Raw genomic sequence first — 19245 nt, forward strand, 5'->3', positions numbered from 1 at the left:
TATATGGAAAAAAATAATGTAGATCTGAAGTTTAAAGAACAAAAGGTCTAGAATTAAATGTGACCCTTGTACCTGTAAATCAGGTAAAATAATAAGGGTAAAATTGCCTCTGTTTTGTCTCTGGCTCGCTATCTAAATGGTTAACAAATCATTTGTAAGGGTTCTTGCGAAATATTTAAAAGAAGTTTCTACGATTTAAGCAGATGCTTGCCTGCACAACAACAATACCCATCGCGAGTGATTCGTGGCGACAGTTTAACGTCCTCCTGTTACTTCAGGAGAGACGAACGAGTCACGCACCCGTGGATGGCGTCCCCATGAAAATCTAACAATGAAAGCGAAACCACCGGCTCCAATTATTGTCCATGGTTTGTCATGTCGTGACCATCGGGAGTAGGTGCACGACTATATATGCCACAAAACCACGTTGTTCTCGTTCAGTTTCTTCAAAACCGATCCACACGACACGCCCTTACAAAAAGCATCTGCTTTTCACGTTTATTCAAGGTACACTTTTTTTGCACATTGAAACATTTGTCTCGTTAATAACAGTATTGTTTTTTAACTTATTTTCATAGATGTTGAATTGTCAAGGCATCGTTTTGATCCTAATTTCATCAGCAGTGGTTGTCAGGGGGAATCCAAAGTTTGATGATGGAGGGTAAGAGAGATTTTTAATTTTATTTAACACGTTGATCAGTATGAAAGTAAATGAGTTCATTTAAAATTCTTTTCCATACTTATTTTATATTAAATTTGTAGCCTTGATCACCACTGACCTCCATGATAGTCAATGTGTTAATATTTTTAATTAAGCCATAGTATTTCTACTATGACAAAGTGTTAACATCTTTCATTAAGCTGTACTATTGTGCTCAACGTGTTAATATCTTTATTTAGGTCATACTACTTCTACTGTGCTAGTCAATTTTGAACAAATTGACTAATACAATAATTGTACTACTTTTCAGGTTTGTCCCGAGTTCAATGGTTTATTTGGAGAAGAACGGAAAATCGCAGGATCAAATAGCCATGCCTTCTCAAGTAGAGCTGCGAAGCGAGACGTCGACGAAACGAGGTGACACGGAATCCAACAGTATTATGGATCGCAGCCAGGATGCTCGATTTGGTTTCACGAATCTTGGTACCACAGGAAGTGTAAGGCAGTTTCCTTTAATCAAAATTTCTTATGTAAAATCTAATAAAATGAGAATTTATACACGTATAGGGTTACGGGGTATCGACTTACGCGCCCACGAAGATAGACTTGGGTGGCCTACTATTAGGCGCCATTATAGGAATAGGTTCCATCCTCATCATTCCTAAATTGCTGTACGTTCTATCTGGAACTTATGGTCATTATGCAAGAAGTAAGTTAAATGAAATGGCATTGCATTCTGAAAGTTTTGAGAATTACAGGTAAACCATACTACTAGTGTAATTAATTTCAGGTGAAGATAGCGGCATCACTCAAATTATGACTAAATTAGACGACGTGTTAGCACGTCACGGAATCGACACTACATCTTGCATGCAACGAGCTGTGTGCACGTATTCGCAACAGGCAGCATCGTCCGTCAGAGAAGGGAATCAATTAAACGACGACGAGAAAGTGTCGTCCTTCGATCGCATGATCAACACCGTTACAACGAATCAGATTTTCCGCACCGCTATGGAGGGTACCGCGATAGAAGAAGCTATCGAAGCAGGGAAAAACGGTCGAAGTTGCTCGCGTGCTTATCCCCATTGCGGATTTTCTATGGAGACCATGCTGTCCCTGTTATCAAACGTAATCGCAACTGTCTCCTCGGTTAACACTGAAATCACGAGCCCCACGGGAACTGGAACGTTGTAATTCTTAAAAATCAACGTACAGAAGCATTTTAGTTTAGAATTGAAGCGTTGAAAATGTTAAGGAAATGTACAGAAATGTTACTAAAGATACTTGAACGCCATAAAAACGAAACAAGTATTAGATTATTCCATAAGTTCACGTTTCGTTTATGTATGGCTGAAGTAAACGTAGAATGACCCCGGTTCCCAACGAAGAGATCTTAGTTGTTAATCGCAGGTGAAACAGTTGCAGGCAACTCGAGAAATTAAAGCACACACGTGTACAATGATTGTTCTTGTATAATTATTATTTCTGTTTCACATCTTACACACGCGCGAAGCAAGAAAAGTGAAATTGTCATCGCGTGAAGCGACGATGTATCGTTACTCAACGCACTTTACCGTGTAACGAGACAACTTTCATTCGTTGCGAACACTTGTTTCTTGCAGGATCTTCGTGTAAGATAAATGAGCATAACGATCTCTGCTATCTCGTTGTTTGTTGACGTTAGAACAAGGTAGACGCGGTCTACGACTCCCGATCTGTACACTAATCTTTTACAAATATATAGTTTCCATTTCTTTTCCTTAACCCTTTCACTGCACATCAGTGAATAACTGTAAGAAAAAAAAAACATTCTAAGCAGTATCAATATTGTGTTAATTGCATAAGGTAGCAAGTGAATAATTATAATTGTATGCAGTGAAAGGGTTACAAGCAATATGCGTGCGAGGTCTTCATTCCTAAGATAAAAGTGAAACGAATTGTCTAAAATTGATATCGTCGCTTGAACGATCGACGTTGAAATAGGAACTTAAGTTCCCAAAAATAGTGAACTCTTGGGTTCTTAGATAAATTGTAAAGCATTATGATACATACACATTAGTAAAATGCGATTTTTCCTTTCACAGAAAAATATTCGATAATTTTTTTCATTATCATTCTAACACATGTACGTATTTGGAACATCGTTTGGTCCTTAGCTAGCATTTCAATTATTCGTATTGCATCGTGAATATTGATAAGTCGAATAAGTCATCTGTTATCTCGAGGTAAACAATTTTCGTGCTAGCTAATTACGCGATTTCGAAGTAATTAATACTGTCGTTACGTTCGTATTGCCTCTTTCGACGCATTTAATTGCTAAAATTCCCCCTATTTATAAACGTCATTCGTTTCTTTTATAAGAATAAGATCCTCTGATTAATTACAATATACATTAAATGTACAATCACCTACGAGCACCTTTGTTAATGTCAACATTCTCGTACTCGTCCCTATGAAATTGACGACGAAGCATTCGAATTTCTTTCTCTAAAATTCAACAACTTTCACTATAGAGGTACGTTAACATTTTTTACATAACAATCATTTCATGTACTGTCGCTTAGGTAAAAGTAACACGACTCCTATGGCGACGCACACGTGCCACAGACTGTGAACAATGTAGTAATTCTTTCGCGTTTGCAGGAACGCGTAGCAGACCAGACCAAGGGAGACTAGAAGGAGACCAGCCGGAAAATAAATGCTTCTGTGAACATAAATTAACGTCCCATTGTATAACACCGCCATCGTATCATATTTCTAATCGTTGAAGGAACCATGCTTACCTATAAGGACGTAATGGATAACGAACGGTGCCTCTCCTCCTGCACCTCAATCCCCAAGAGAATCCGATCAAAGCGAAGCCGCTTACAGCTGGCAAAAGGAACACCCAGAGGGCTGTGCGGTCCATTTCAGCGCTCATGGCGAGAACAACGGCGCCGGTTATTTGACAAAATGCGGTAAGCTTTGGTCCAAAGGAAGCCATCGCCACCAGGGTCACCCAGATGGACAGGAGGGCGTTGAAGAAGTCACAGAACTGCAACACGCTTAATCTCATTATGCACATGCTGTAAACATCCTCCCCGGCCTCGCAGGCGTGATAGAACGTGGAGAAGAACATCACAGCCGCGTAAACAATAGCCTCTGTAAAATATTCCCTGCGCACGGCAACGTATATCGAGCCGATAAACGCCAGGTTGCTGAACGTCAGCAACAGGACACGGACAATGATGTCGCTATTGCTGAGGACGTAAGCGTCGTCCGCGCAGTCGAATCCTCGATAAGCGCCTGTACAATGACACGCGGCGAACACGAAGCCTCCGCTCATGTAGTGCATGCACTTTCCTCTCGAATTGCAGCGACCCTCGATGCACGGCGAGGAGGAAATGCGGCTCTCCACCCTGGCGTCGCAAGGACCCATGCAGTCGCAATCCTCGCACGCGGTCTCGTTTATACAACTTTTGATGCAGAGACAATTCTCTTCTAAGCAAAATGCCTTCAAGGTAATATGCCATACGCCTGGCTCTGGAAACGGTGCGTTAAGGGTGGATGGCCCTGTACTGTTCACATAAATGTCAGCCGCAGTTGTGTTCCCCATACGAGAGCACCCTCCACCGGCAGTGATGTTCGAGTAGTAACCTATTTAAAATATACATGTACATGTACGTTTTTGTAATATGCGCAAACTTTCTGTTCTCAATCTTCTAACCTAATGAAATACACACGGCTACAACAACGTTTTTCTTCTCCTTCTCTTCGACCAGCTTGAACCCTACGGTCAACGTTCCACCGACGTCGTACACTCGGCCAATCTCAAAACTGAGGACGGACAAGGTATCCGCGGTGAGGTTGAACGCCGAGGGTTTCGTGCTATTCTCTTTCAAATGCTCGTAGTCGAAAAGGAAGAAATCTGGCAAGGATCTCCTCATCAAGTCCACCGTGATCACTTGACTCGAATCAAGAGGTGTATCATCGATCAATTGTAGGACCACGTCTGACGATTCTCCAGAGAGCAAACGAAGGGTAACGTAGTGAAGGGCGTCCGAGTAAGGCTTAAAGAACACGCTGGCATTCGTTGAATTCAGGATAGTTCCCGCGAGATGATCATCGGCAGTCACGTGTACCACTATTTTACATTCTTCTCCGCAGCTGGATTTCAAGAGGAGACTGGAATCTACGAATTCGTCGGGCATGAACAGCTGCATCACCGCGGAATCTATGCTTTTGTTCATGTGCACCTTGTGCTCTCCTTTCGGATCCATCGGTAATACTACTAAGGCAGACTCCACGAGTAGTTCAGCATCTAGCACCGTGTCGCAGGACGCACCGAGACCTATGAAGAAAAATATATATTATTAATCTCTGTAGGTACTCCTAATTTGTCGAGGGTCCTGGCGTGTTGGTTAGAGGTCCCGGGGCCCTCATCTGGCCCCTGGGCCTAGGCAGACTAGGCGACCACCTAGGGCCCCCATAAGACTTTTAATTTACTAATTTACTTTTAATTTTAAGTAATTCACCTTGCTGAGTGATTTTTCCATTGTCAGGATCGCTCCAGGATCGAAAAGCAATGGCGTACCAATCACCCGGCGAAGGCGCTTCAATTTCAATCCTATATTCATCACCGTTGCTTTCCATATCCAAGGAATAATACCCGCGTCTTCCTTTCATCAGCCTCGCCGCTATCTTCGATCCATCCGGCCGGACAAACGGCAGGCTACCGGATTTTAGAAACAGAGAGACGTTCTTTGCCGCGCATTTACCTATTCCTCCAGTTTTCTCTTCTTTTACAGTGAACCTAAAAATGAGATATTAAGAATCGTCTACTTTAGGGACTCTTTTGGATACTTACTTGAACGCAACCCTGACAGTGGAGTCCGGTATATTGAAGTGGACGATCGAAATATGACGGTAGGCATGGTAATCGTCGAGGACGTTGTTCGGTTGTTGAGCAATACGCTCCAGTTTGCCGCATAGTCCTGGTTGTATCGCAAAAAGGATCCATGATAGTGTAAAGACCGCTACGCTGTCTCGCATATTATAAATCCTACGATCCGCCACATAACAAGCCCTTTGTACTTAACAAACTATTCTTGCACCGACGTCTCCTGGAAGAGAAACATTTCATATTTCAAACAATTCAGACCAACGAGCGGATGTATTAACCGCGGTTCAAGATAAGATCGGTGTAACGTTACACGGTCAATGAGGAAATATTCTAATTCGTGGTAATTCAGAGCAGAGGAAATGAAGTAACAGGAGCTACACCTTCGCCGGTCGGCTCTTTACGAGACTCGTTTCAGGCACTTGAAGAAGATTCGCGCGATATTAATGATGAAATAGGTCAGATTCCATTGTTAATTCGCGCGCTTCCTGCGCTTCGAAGAAGCGATAGCTTATCAGACAAGTTACAGACGGTAGACGGTAGACAAAATCTCGTTGAATTTCTATTCAATCTTGGCAACATTGTGGAGTATCTTTAGCTGGTCGCAAGTAGTCTATTACTTTGATTGCAATTCTCAAAACTTTCAGAGTAACCCTTAAACGATATAACAAATACTTTCTGACACAGTTAGAGCGAGCATATTTATCAACAGAAAAATAGATTATAGAATGAGTATCTGGTGACCCATGAACCGATCAGACAAAAATATTATCAGTAAAATCGTTCGGAAGACAAATAAAACAGATGCAGTTTCCTTGAATTCCGATTATTAAACGAAACCACTTGAAATAAATTAATCTACCTTACAATTGAACCCAGTCTGGTAAATAATGCATGGAAAATTGATTTCCTATAATACGACCACTTATGAATTGAACGCCAACAACTAACTATTGCCAGCTTGAATTCGAAACACTTGTCGACGAACGTGTTACAATGGATTTAAATCGGCGTTTGATCCTGTACGAATCATTTGAGGAGTGTATTTCAATTCAAGAATATCGCTGAACGTCTACACGCTCTTTGCAACGAGAGAACAATGCACGGTACATCAATCACTAGTTTCAGAAGTGGAACGAAGAGATTAATTATCGTGATTTACGGGGTAACGCAGCGTGCCCGAATCACGTCACGTTCAATCTCTTGAAAGAAACTGAAGAAACAAGTTTAAAGTAACCGCACGGTAACGCGGCAATTTACAATGGTACAGTGTTAACATTACTTGCTCGTGTCAACACACTTACACGTTTGCTTTCTATTAACGTTGTTATGCGAGTTCATAATCATTTCGCACACACAGACACGCGCGCAGAAAAGAGAAGAGGGTCGGAAACGATGCCAGCTCATCAAAGTTTAAGCCACCGATTATCTTCAATCGGTTCAGCAACAAGTGTTCTAAACAATGCGTTCACTTCAAACTTTCAACGAACAGACAAGTTGTCCAGCCAATCGAAGTTAGCGCGCGAATTTCACGTACCGTCTTCTGACCCTTTTGCGCCGGCCGGATATTTTCGATAATGTTAGTCAAACGTTGACCAAGTAGACGGGTAAGCGAACAAACTTAACTATTATTCAACACTTGTCGATTAATTTACGTTAGCATAGATTTTCATAGATTTTCACGGTCATATTTTCGCTCCGAGTGATTTAAAAGAACAGAATACAATCTTGAGCGGAAGTTGAAACTTTACTAGAAGCTTATTGCTTTATCGGTGGACTGTGCGATTATTGATAAAATAAATTGTGCTGTTTTTTACGTAGATACAGATATGCGCGAACACGTACCGGGAACTCGTAGGAACACGTGGTCCCTTTAACAGCTATTCCTGATCTCACGTGAGAGAGCGTTCGTGGCCGCTCGACCGACTGAAAATCCCCGGGAGCCGTTTATTGATCGTTCGCCGCAGAAAGATTTTAATTCACCGGTAAACGCGTTCACAACGGTACAACTGGTAGAAACGGTGACGTCAAGCGGCCGCTGAACATTCTGAACTCGTGCTTAAATAATCTCGCGAGATAAAACGAGATATCCCAAACGAGACAAGATTTCCGTTTAATCAGGCACTTAAAAGTGAATCGAGACGGTGTCGCATCGTCGAGGCGCAGTTCCAACACGTGAGTCGATCAGCTGAGTAGACTGCTTGTTCGAAAGGTTTTAAAGCATTTTCGCCTCGTGGGTGTTTGTACAGCGCTCTTTTCTCATCGGTATACCATAATCCTTTTTCTACGATTTCGAAATTATTCTGGGCAATTGAAATTTCTTATAAAAACATATAAAATATCTGAAATAGATATTTAATAATATACAAGTGAAGTTTTATTAAAAATTTTGTTATATTTATAAAAGACGTATAAAAAATTGATATGTACAAATTATTATCTCTTTAAGAAAACTTATAAATAGATCTATGATACCTTGTTACTTGAAACATTTTACTTGCTTAACAAAAGTACTTTGTTAAAATTCCCAAGTATCCATCCATCTTAGAGAATGCATTGGATTGTCAGGGTCTGACGAAGAGGAACCTACCATACCATAAGCCAATGGAGAAAATAAGTAAAAACTGAAACAAAACGCATAATGTAAAATTTTGTCATTAAATTTACTAATGAAGATTCGTTTAATTCCTCGTACCTATATACAGTACTTGAAATAACAGTACCCACTATTGTATGATAAAAAACATTTCCAATTCTATTTGGAAATAAAATAAGTAAACTGTCGATAACATAATTCAGAGTTATTCCAGTTAACATTGAACTATACAATAAAGCTGGGAAATAATGATGGAAATATAAGACTCTACTCATTGCCCAAAATGGTGCATAATGCAATATCCAGCCAATGAAGAGCCACTTTCCTGCATTTACTATCCTATTCCTTTGTTCAAGGACAGCAGGACTTTCCACGCAACCACGTTGTTGCCGTACACATGCATGAATATATAATATAATAAAAAGTATTAAGAATACGATATTACTCCACCATATAATCGGATTACCGAGTAAATATATTCTTAAATCACTGCCAGAAAAAAATTGACCCTGAAATGTTCGATTTTGATTATGTTTTACTGATTGTGTCTTTTATAGCTGTAAGGCTTACCCTATAATTAATGGGCCACTGCCAAGGGCGCGACGATACTTCTCCTTCCTTTACTTTCAAATCTGAATTTCCTTGCAACATGACTGCATGCGACTCGAAAAATCTATCCAAAAATCCTGGCGCATATACTTGGAAACTAACGTTTGGTACTATCAAAAGACATTAATAAATATGCATTATAAAACATTGAGGAATTATGAATATCAAAATACTAACACTTTGCATAGTTATTATCTTCAATGTTCCATAGCGCATTTTTATCTCTCATGTTTGGGTTACAAGAGACTTCTTGCTGACTGTATGCCCTATAGATTACACACAAAAATTACAGCAGTTTTAAAATATTATTTCATTTTCTTCTGTTTGGAAATTTATAAGACATTACAGCTAACCATTTAGGCAATGTTTTGCCGCTACACGTTAGAACGCAATGATGTAGATAGTGCACAAACTTTAATTTACTTGTTACCGTTTCGATCACATCACCATCTTTACCGTTTATTATCATGATTTTCCATACATCATTGGCATCGCCAGTACCATTCTAAAAATACAATCGTATAATGTTATAATAGAATATAGCAATAAATGATTTTGTCTTACCTCACCGTATCCAGTAACTTGATAGTGTTTCTTAGAAATAGGCGCAATTTCCTTATGTGAATGTAAATTACGTCGTGTAATAACATGCTCTAAGCGTATGAGATCACCGTGTCTTACTAATACTGGTTCCGGTGGAATATCGTCAGTATCAAATTTTTTTACCAACCATAAATTATTATCATCTTTATGCGAATAAGTTGTGATCTAAAGAAAAAAATACATTATAGTATTCTATTCACATATGTTGTAAAAATATATGAAATAGATAGATTAATACTTGTTGCTGTCTAGCTCCAACACCCTCAGGATAAAGATGCCAGTGAGAATGTAAATATCCACCACCAGTACGGTGATTTTTTAACGTAATTGTAGCCCCATAAGCCAATTGCCGTGGCATGGTTGCATTGTACAATGAATTTCCTTCTAATAAGGACTGGAATTCAGAACTATAAAATCCATCTCCACTTCCACTAAAATGTTTCAAATTAATGTGATATGTACTTAAAATATACAGTATTATTATATATAAGTAATTTGTTTACCTTTTATTTAAAACAGTAAGATGGATGTAAAAAAATAACATGTATAACAATATCGGTAATAAAATCAGACAAATACATCGCGCTAATAAATGCTTCGCTACATACGTCTGTAATAAGTGAATATATGTAAATACATGCTTAAAATAATCATTTTGGAAATAACCAGTTTGAGAAACTTACAATAGGTTTTGTAAGATCTCCTAATTCTCTCCATAATTCAAAAGCGGTATACAGTCCAACCAAAAGTACGACAAATAAACCAACAAATTTTACACTAATTGTACATGCAAGTGATATTCCTGTGAATGATAACCAACCCCACCATTTCCACGTGAATGGTTCATCACGAAGTGAACCAGTATGCGCCATTCCCCAAGTTGCACACATCATGAAGCATAAGAGTATGGGATCCAATAAAATATATTGGTTCAATGTCAGTAGCCCCACATCTGAAATGCATGATTATTGATAAGCATATATCTTTTTTACAAATGATTAAAGCACTGAAAACATAACATATGTACCAAACAAGATAAATAATGCAGAAAATACAGCTGCCTTAACAGATTTTGTCAAGTCCCATACAATGAGATAAGATAAAGGGACAATAGATGCACCTAAACACGTACAAAACTAAAACATATAAACATTTAGATTAAATTCTATACCATGATATGTGAATACCTTTTATTCATTTTAAAAGGAACTTACTATTCTCATACCAATATATTTAACATTTTCAAATTTATCCCCTGGTTTCTCAAAGGGAAATGTTCCATCATATCCAGTTAAATATCCAGATAATGCTATTAACATCTAAAAATTGATAATGTTAATTCTTAATATACATAAATTTCTTCTCGTATTATTTACCTTTCCAAGTGGAGGATGAACATCAAAAAAGAATGTTCTATTTATGTACCAACTTCCCATCTTACCAAAATGAGTCTCATCCCAACTAAAACATTAAAAGCTTATAGAAATTGTCTATACATTTATAACATACCATTATATTTTTACAAATATCTTACCAAACATGCTGGGGCTCTGCAACTTTATAAAATCTTGTTCCTGCTGTTAGTATTATAATAATTCCAAATAGTAGCCACCAACTTCTATATAAACATATTAACAAAATTGCATTATTATCAGAAAATATACATGTATGAGATAAATTAAAATATAATTATACGTACAAATCTGTCCTTTTCTGTGTTTCTTTATTTGATTGCTGCTTGTATAAATGTTCATTTTTTATTTTGTGAATACTTTCTGAATTAGTTGCATTCTTCATACTGTTTTCTATTTTTAATTTTATAACCACTTAGGTTACTCAGTATTATATACCGTTGAACGAATAAAATCAAATCAAGGTAAACAATTATTCTAACAATGTAAAATATTTGAATAATATGCTACAACAACAGAACCGTATTGCTTAACCAGTTCCCAATTCTTCAGGATACATTCGAAGTACCGCTATTGCGTTACAGGTGTGCACACTTAAAAAATGAACCATCCTTACTCAAGTTTCTAATTTATTTTTGGTAACATGCGAATTTAATATTCATAATAAATGTATAAAATTTATCTATTTTTTTAGTATACAAAAATTATAACAAAAGTATATTGTATTTACTTGTTGGTCAACATTTCAATTGATACTAAACAATAGTTTCATTTCAGACTCCATTCAGACTGCTTGCAAGGTAAAGTATAGCACGTGGAGATTCTAACAAAGAAATAGGAATGTATTGTTTTAATTATTGAAAAAGGGACAAGGCATCGAAAAACTTGAAAGGTATACAATAATAATTATATAATCGTTATGAATGAAAATATGGTTTTATATATATTATTTAACGTTGTATGATAAGTGTATTTAGTATTGTTTTTAGACGTAAATATTCCGGTGAAATGGATTATTTAAATCTTTTTAATGCAAACGCTACATTTAAAAGAAAAATACTGCCAGGACCATCGAGTCGGAGGCAGTTACCAAAAGATATGTCCTTATTAGATGCAAAATTAAACGTAAATATAAAGCATATAGGGAGAGGAACAGATTATGTAAAGGAATATGTACAAAAAGAGGAAGATGAACTTTTGGAGGTATATTAATTTGCAGCTTAAATAAAATTTGATGGAACCTTTTTCTATTTAACTTTATGTATTTTTAGTCAGCAAGCTACTATAATGGAAATAATCAGAACAACCTAGAACTTATATCACAAGGTACAGCAGCTGTGCAAGATACAAATATTGAAGAAACAATGAAGATTTATTCCACTTATGATTTTGCTTACCGCCCAAAGCCTGGTTTAACAATTAATGCTAATAAAAATCAAATAACATCTATGATTGATACAAATTCAGTAGTAGTGATTCAAGGTCCAACTGGTTGTGGTAAAACTACACAGGTGCCACAATTTATTCTAGATTCCTGTTATAAAAAGAAGCTTCACTGCAACATCATAGGTAACTAATTGCATTTATAAGAATGTTTAATTTTGTTTAAATAAAATTTTCACATGTATCATTGTATTTTATAGTCACACAGCCTAGAAGACTTGCTGCTATAAGCATTGCAAAACGTGTTAGTCAGGAAAGAGAGTGGCCAGTAGGTAGTCTTGTTGGATATCAAGTGGGTTTGATAAATCACACCAGTAAAGATACACGTTTGACATATTGTACAACTGGTGTTCTTCTACATAAATTAATAAATGCAAAAAATATGTTAGAATATACCCATGTGGTACTTGATGAAGTTCATGAAAGAGATCAAGATATGGATTTTCTACTTCTTCTTGTTCGAAAATTATTACGCACGAATTCACGTTCGGTGAAAGTAATTCTGATGTCTGCCACATTTGAAGTAGACAGATTTGCCAAATATTTTTCCTCACCTGTAGGAAACAAACTTGCACCTGCACCTATTGTTGATATCGCTAAAAAAAGTTATTTTAATATTACTTCTTATTACCTTTGCCAAATGGATGGATTAGGGCCGGTAAATACTTCATATAATTATTGAATATAATTATATTTTTAATTGAATAAGTTTCAGTGTATTTATGTTTTATTACAGTTGCCTCAAGTTTCTGCTACTGAACCAAGTGTTTCAATCAAAATGTTGGAGTTTTGTGTTAATCTAATAAAAGTTCTTGACGACGTGGATCTGAAAGCTGATGATGCGAATTATGATCCAGAAACAAATACTTATGAAAGACACGTGATCCTGATATTTTTACCAGGTATCCACGAAATCGAAGAAATGCATAATATATTATCATTGCCGAAACATGAAAAAGCTAAATGGGATATAGTAATATTGCATTCATCAATTACAACTGAAGAACAGCAACGAATTTTTATAAAACCTCCTCGTGGTTACCGTCGTATTATTTTATCTACAAACATTGCTGAGAGTAGTGTTACGGTGCCTGATGTAAAATATGTAATGGATTTCTGTTTAACGAAACAACTTATCATCGATCCAAAAACGAATTTTCAATGCTTAGAATTAAAATGGGCAAGCAAGGTAAATTGTGAACAGAGAGCGGGTCGTACAGGTCGAGTAATGGATGGAAGAGTATACAGATTGGTACCAGAAGCATTTTATGAAACCGTATTGCCACGAGAAGCGTCTCCTGAAATGTTACGTTCACCGTTGGAATCTTTAGTCCTAAAAGCGAAGTTGTTAGATATGGGAGAACCCAAAGCAATTTTAGCGCTTTCTCTTGATCCACCCGATCTTAGTAATTTAGAAAGGACAATATTACTATTGAAAGAAGCAGGCGCATTGCTTAACAAAGTCGACGAAATTCAACACCTTGATGGAGAACTAACAGATCTTGGTCGAATCATGGCGAATTTGCCAGTGAACATTAATCTGGCAAAATTAATGATGTTGGGTCATGTCTTCAGCGTTTTGAAAGATACGATCATTATTGCAGCTAGTCTAACTGTAAAAGATCTATTTAGCAGTCCCTTTCAACAGAAATTACTGGCATACGACGCTAGACTCAATTGGTCTGCTAATTCTTGCAGCGATTGCGTCGCATTTATGACTGTTTATAAAGTATGGATCAGCGAAAAAGCAAATCGTCGAATAAACAGCGATGCCGCGGAAAAGAAATGGGCATGGAGAAATTATGTACAGATAAGAGTATTGCGTGAAGTCAAAGCGCTTGTTACAGAATTAACTATGAGATTAGAAAAGATGGGAATCCAAGAAAGTGTCGGACTCAACAAAGTTGTTTGGAAAGAAACAGAAAGGCCGTTCGTTTTGAAGATTGCAATTGCTGGTGCATTTTATCCGAACTATTTTCTAAAACATAATCCTGAGGGACAGTTAAGCGAATATAATGGAACAAAAATGTTAGGTGGTTTAGATCCATCGAAAACAGTATATTTACAAGGTTGGCCATTAAGACAACCTGGGCTTTTATATGCTCGTAGAATTCAAGGTATATTCGCAGATAACTTAGTGTGCTCTGCTGAAAAGATCAAGGTATCTTTTGATTCATCCAGTCGAGTATATGTTCAATTTGTTAATGATGAAGTGGCTAAAACTCAATACAATATGACAAAGAGAATATCTCCTTTTGTTTACAAAGCTGTCAGGATGAGGCAGTGTAATATTCCTATAGAAATACCTGTTTTATACGAGGATGTAGCCGAGCAGCAAGCGGAAGAAATGAACTTAGTTAGAAAATCATATTTTACATGTGAAAATTTTGTCAAAGATAAAAATAAACCTGTATTGCCGAGTATACGAGTGTCTCGAATTCCAATAGTGATGCAGCATGTAGGTATCCTTAACGAAACTGTATCTTAATACTTTATTAAATTAATAATTAAATTTTCAGCTAAAGGATCCTGGTCGTTTCTGGGTACAGATGTATGATTCTTCGATAAAGTATAAACTAAATGCTATAAACTCAACAATCTACAAAAAGCATAATTTAGAAGCACTCACGGAAGCTCCAGAAACCGGCACGATTGTGATTGCACCATATGAACAAAATAATTGCAAATCATATTTTCGGGCGGTAGTTGAAGGACATGTAACATCACCAGAAATATTGGTCCAATTATTTTTCATTGATTATGGTTACTCGAGTGAATGTCGATTATGTGATTTGAGACGTCTAAGAGACGATAGCGACATTGCTGATATTCCGGCACTGGCCATGGAATGTGTGTTAACCCATGTTCGGCCATCCATAGCGCGTACATTAAGTGACGAGTGGTCAGAAGCTGCATCCAGTCTCTTCTGGGTATTAGTTAACAAACCAGGTCGACTACATGGTAACATTTATTCCATTGTTAATTGCGTTATTTCATTGGAACTTATACATGTGAACGAAGAAGGAGAAGAAACTAATATCAATCAGTGTCTCATTGACAAGGGATTTGCAATAAGAAAAGAAGAAGACTACTTTTCACGTTTCAATCATGATCTAAGAATTCAACACGAAGATATGGTGGACCAACAATGTTATCACTATGAAAAATTACAATACGATCAAGATTTCATGCCATCGATTTATCCGGAACCACCTTCATTTAATAATTGTCGTTCAACGGTGGCTTTACGGGGTCCATTTTCACCGCTAGAAATTGAATTAACTCATCTTACTATGGCTGGTAGAGATAAAAGAATAAAGATGGCTGTAAATTCTGTAAACTCTGTCCTTTTGGACACTGATCCGGAGGACGTCTTCCAGCGACTTTTAGTAGCTGGGTCTGTGTCACAAAATGCAAATGGCACTAATTTGACATTGTTTAATACAACACTAATGCCACGACTTCCTGGATTGACTGCTCTGATGGTATTAATTTTCACACCGTACATGGAATTGCGACGAAACAGTTTCGGAACTTACTACATTGGTGCATTATGCGGATTAGGGTCTGAACCAAATACCAAAAGAAGTATTTTTCCAGAACACGATATAGAGCTTCAATTTGATGCTGAAATTACCATTGATGATCTACAACTTGTAAGTATGCTATGCAAAATGTGTGTTTTTTTTTATTTAAGTAGACTTTAATTGTTTTTCTGGTTGCCCTTTGCTAGATAAATAGACTGCGTCATTGGATGAACATTGGAATACAAATTAACCAGCATTATGAAAGCAGTGATAATATGGAAGAAATGATTATCTGTCAAAACAGAATTAAAGATGCATTACTGAAATTAATTGAGAAACAAAGGAAACCACGAACTTCCGAATTAATCAATCATTTTGATAAATGGAACTTGTACGACGAATCTCTGCTTCTTCAACCTAGTAAGCAATATATGGTCAAGAATAACATTTATAGATTACATAGTGCATTGGACTTGGAAGAAACGAATGAACTACAAGAACTTACGGAACACGTGAAACATTTACGATCATTAACAATTGAGTAAGTAAACTATTAAAATATGAAGATCTGTTCAACTTATTCTGATTAATTTATATTGTTTTTTGTTTAATAGGGATCCCAGAAAGCCTGAAAATACTGAAATTCATTGTAAATTATGCAAAGTTACGATAGTTGATATTTTTGATCTTCGTGGACATTTGTACTCTAAGCAACACAGACAGAACGAGGAAACGTTAGGAATTAAAGTTTAAATCATAAGATAAAGGCGAAAAACGTAGTGTAATGTTGGAGGAAAGTATTAGTATTATTATTATTAATTGACAGTTACTTTTACATTTGACCGATATTAAGAAATACTAGGTAAATAAGAGTGATATTTAATTTTGTTTTTATGTAAAGCAGTTTTGTTTACATATTTTTGTTGTTTCGTGAGAATTTACGTGAACTTTAGTTTCCTATTAAATGACATTGTCATTTAAACTAGCTTTATAAAATCATTGGTGGTATATTTTTATTTAACTACATCGGATAATTATTTAATCCGAAAGATATATAAATAATACTGTTACATTTATTGATAAAGTAACATATCTACATATTTCATATTTATACATAGCGTATACGACGTTTAGTTAGATACATATAAAATACGCTTTTTTTTACAGTTTATTAAGTGAACCTGATAAACAGCTTTAGTTATATTTTTTTAAACGTTTTGATACGACTGATTGTGATTATAAAATATATATGATGTTCAGATTACCCCAACTTAAATGATTATAAATTAATATTTTATACTTCTCTCTGAAGATAACGCGCACCGGGCTGAGTGTATAACAATCGGCCAGGAACGTTAGCACCGGATGCGCTAACATACGTACCTGGCGGTGGGGGTGGGTATGGAGCAGGTGGTGGTTGCGGTGCTCTCACCGGATATCCTGATGTAATTCCTCCGGTTTTTGCACCCTGTTCACAACAAATACCGTAGTATGCAACCATAAATATCGTAATACACATATATTTAAATACAAGTGGATACCTGTGGCGGTTGTTGAATCGGAATAGCCCCACCATGAACAGTAACATGGCTACTTGGCCGCAAATAAAATTTATCTTCTCCATAGGCACCTTTATGATCCAATGAATGTAAACTTGTCACATAAGCTAACAGAAAATTATTATAATGTATTTGTTATGGTATGAGTTTGAAGTAGATTAAGATACGATGTACCTGTCTGATGCGTTGACAATGTTCTGTTACCCGAAAGGTATACAGATTTCGCAGGTTCGGGTTCTCGAGACTGTTGCGAACTCGGCGCAGAGTAACTATACACACTTTGACCAGTAGGGGTCGAGTAAAAATTGGATGCAGAATACTGATTATTTTCTGCAAGATAATACACCATGAATTAATTGTTAACGAGCGATGCAAATGTTATCAATCGATGATTTTTTTTAAAGAGAGAGCATGGAAATTAAAGAAGGTTTATTCACTCACTGTTCCAGAGAACAGCTCGGGAATCGCCAGATCTCCTAGCTGCTTCCTCAGATTCTATAGAAGCATAAATATCTACGTTTAATGCTGTCTTTTCTCCATATAACCATTTAAGTCCACAACTGCTGCATCTGTATATACTTACTGGAAGGTGGAGGATTATAACTTGGAATTGGTGTTGGTTTGTACCCATAGCCAGCATGGTATGGAGAAGCTGGTGGTGGTGGTGAAGGACTATGCGTTCTTTTTAATGGTCCCTAAGAAGAAACACTATAAAGTACCTTGGTTTTACATAGATATACAAGTTGAGCTTACAGTTGGTAATAAAGTGTGTGTTGGTGCACCAACAGCAACTTTATAAAGTGGACTACTACTTCTTGGTAGTGGAAGGAATAACTGTGGATGAACTACTCTGGGACCTGTTCCAGGATATCCTCCTACTGCTGTTAAAACTTCAGAGCAAACACTGCACAATAAAAATAACTGATTATGACATATTATTGAATTGCATATTTTGAATTTTAAGAAATATATGAACCTTGTTTCTTTAATTAATTGCCGTCTTCTGTTATCATCTTCGTTTAAAACTTTTTTCAATTGTAAAAATAACTGATGTTTTTCATCTTTCAACTGTGACAGTTCATTCTCAAGATTTGAAATCTGTTCTCTGGTTTCACCTAAAGTCATTACATCTTGTTTCTGTTGTCGCTCTCTTTCTTTTCTTTGCCGTTCTTCTTCTGCATCTGCTTCTTGTTCTAAGTAAATAATTTATATACCTTGAATAGTTGAAATAAAAATGAGAGTTCGATGAAAACGATGTAAAGTAGGTTACCTTGTTTCTTTCGTTGTCTTTCTCTTGTAATGTGAGCTTTTAATGCTTGCCACATTTGTTCACTCCGTTGAGGAGGGCCTACAATTACTGCTGGCATTTTTATTTCTTTCTTTGCTAAATTCAGACTTTAAAATAACTTTTTACACTGTAATGTTGAATTGTCCCTACATCTGCCTATATGTATATATACCGCAGTTCAGCAGAGTCCATAACTGCGACGTGCAGGTTGGAAGATGGTGGGGGAACGCAGCGAGCTCTCTGCTAATCGCTTTCCACTTCGTTTGGGAGTATCGCCAATCAGGGCGAAGATGCGTACTGGAGATGCGTAAAGAACGAAAACTGGTCTTTTCGCAGTTATGGACTTTGGTGAACTGTGGTATATATATATACATCTTGAGGCAATGCAAGCGTCGAGGCCGAACTCTGAATTTCGCGTCGGTAAAGCAGTCGAACAGTAGAAAACGAATGAACTGCGCCCTATAGAAAAAACGAGGAACTAAATTGGTGGTCTGTTTTACCTTTTTGACGTCTTTTTTCAGTAAAAAATGAACGAAATCGTAGTTCTCACTATTTTTCTAAACGGAGGCTTGTACATCATCCCCTGAGTGCTCGTTTTGCTCTATCTGACCCGAAGAATGGCTCTCTGGTACCCATTTGGATATACGATTCGCAGAAATGTTTATATT

General features: G+C 36.9%; 5 protein-coding genes across 13 annotated transcripts; 2 read left to right on the forward strand and 3 right to left on the reverse strand.

The window, feature by feature from the left end:
- The first annotated feature begins 24 nt into the window (after positions 1-24).
- Positions 25-2480, forward strand: LOC114882844. The gene is made up of 5 exons (XM_029199943.2): positions 25-507; positions 579-661; positions 972-1158; positions 1229-1370; positions 1452-2480. Exons 1-5 carry the CDS (start codon positions 412-414, stop codon positions 1853-1855), a joined length of 912 nt encoding a protein of 303 aa, XP_029055776.1. The 5' UTR covers positions 25-411; the 3' UTR covers positions 1856-2480.
- LOC114882838 (transmembrane protein 8B) lies at positions 2116-7474 on the reverse strand. 5 transcript variants are annotated; one of them, XM_029199924.2, is made up of 6 exons: positions 7386-7474; positions 5508-5763; positions 5176-5453; positions 4368-4991; positions 3445-4297; positions 2116-3365 (listed from the first exon to the last, which is right to left on the reverse strand). In XM_029199924.2, exons 2-6 carry the CDS (start codon positions 5690-5692, stop codon positions 3203-3205), a joined length of 2103 nt encoding a protein of 700 aa, XP_029055757.1. In that variant the 5' UTR covers positions 5693-5763; positions 7386-7474; the 3' UTR covers positions 2116-3202. The 5 variants fall into 5 exon arrangements, with proteins under 5 accessions (XP_029055757.1, XP_029055759.1, XP_029055761.1 ...); XM_029199926.2 differs by lacking the exon at positions 7386-7474 and adding an exon at positions 7078-7346; XM_029199928.2 differs by lacking the exon at positions 7386-7474 and adding an exon at positions 6845-6933.
- On the forward strand, positions 7062-17006 carry LOC114882835 (probable ATP-dependent RNA helicase spindle-E). Of its 5 annotated transcripts, none has more exons than XM_046288909.1 (9): positions 7062-7147; positions 11538-11652; positions 11750-11963; positions 12032-12329; positions 12404-12861; positions 12940-14661; positions 14723-15859; positions 15937-16271; positions 16345-17006. In XM_046288909.1, exons 3-9 carry the CDS (start codon positions 11769-11771, stop codon positions 16481-16483), a joined length of 4284 nt encoding a protein of 1427 aa, XP_046144865.1. In that variant the 5' UTR covers positions 7062-7147; positions 11538-11652; positions 11750-11768; the 3' UTR covers positions 16484-17006. The 5 variants fall into 5 exon arrangements, with proteins under 5 accessions (XP_046144865.1, XP_046144867.1, XP_029055751.1 ...); XM_046288911.1 differs by lacking the exon at positions 7062-7147 and adding an exon at positions 7640-7715 and having other exon boundaries at positions 11738-11963; XM_029199918.2 differs by lacking the exon at positions 7062-7147 and adding an exon at positions 7640-7715.
- Positions 7916-11147, reverse strand: LOC114882836 (protein O-mannosyl-transferase 2). The gene is made up of 14 exons (XM_029199923.2): positions 11048-11147; positions 10883-10966; positions 10725-10809; positions 10563-10667; positions 10376-10484; positions 10032-10300; positions 9852-9958; positions 9587-9779; positions 9310-9513; positions 9099-9250; positions 8923-9011; positions 8707-8855; positions 8236-8645; positions 7916-8164 (listed from the first exon to the last, which is right to left on the reverse strand). Exons 1-14 carry the CDS (start codon positions 11143-11145, stop codon positions 8059-8061), a joined length of 2160 nt encoding a protein of 719 aa, XP_029055756.1. The 5' UTR covers positions 11146-11147; the 3' UTR covers positions 7916-8058.
- LOC114882843 (protein enabled homolog) lies at positions 16784-18802 on the reverse strand. The gene is made up of 8 exons (XM_029199942.2): positions 18560-18802; positions 18266-18482; positions 18043-18193; positions 17873-17984; positions 17731-17784; positions 17464-17619; positions 17272-17396; positions 16784-17198 (listed from the first exon to the last, which is right to left on the reverse strand). The coding sequence occupies exons 1-8, from the start codon at positions 18654-18656 to the stop codon at positions 17025-17027; spliced, it is 1086 nt and encodes a 361-aa protein (XP_029055775.2). The 5' UTR covers positions 18657-18802; the 3' UTR covers positions 16784-17024.
- Positions 18803-19245: the final 443 nt, after the last annotated feature.

This window comes from Osmia bicornis, chromosome 15 (genome assembly GCF_907164935.1).
Source record: "Osmia bicornis bicornis chromosome 15, iOsmBic2.1, whole genome shotgun sequence".
In the NCBI taxonomy this organism is placed as follows: Eukaryota; Metazoa; Arthropoda; class Insecta; order Hymenoptera; family Megachilidae; genus Osmia; species Osmia bicornis.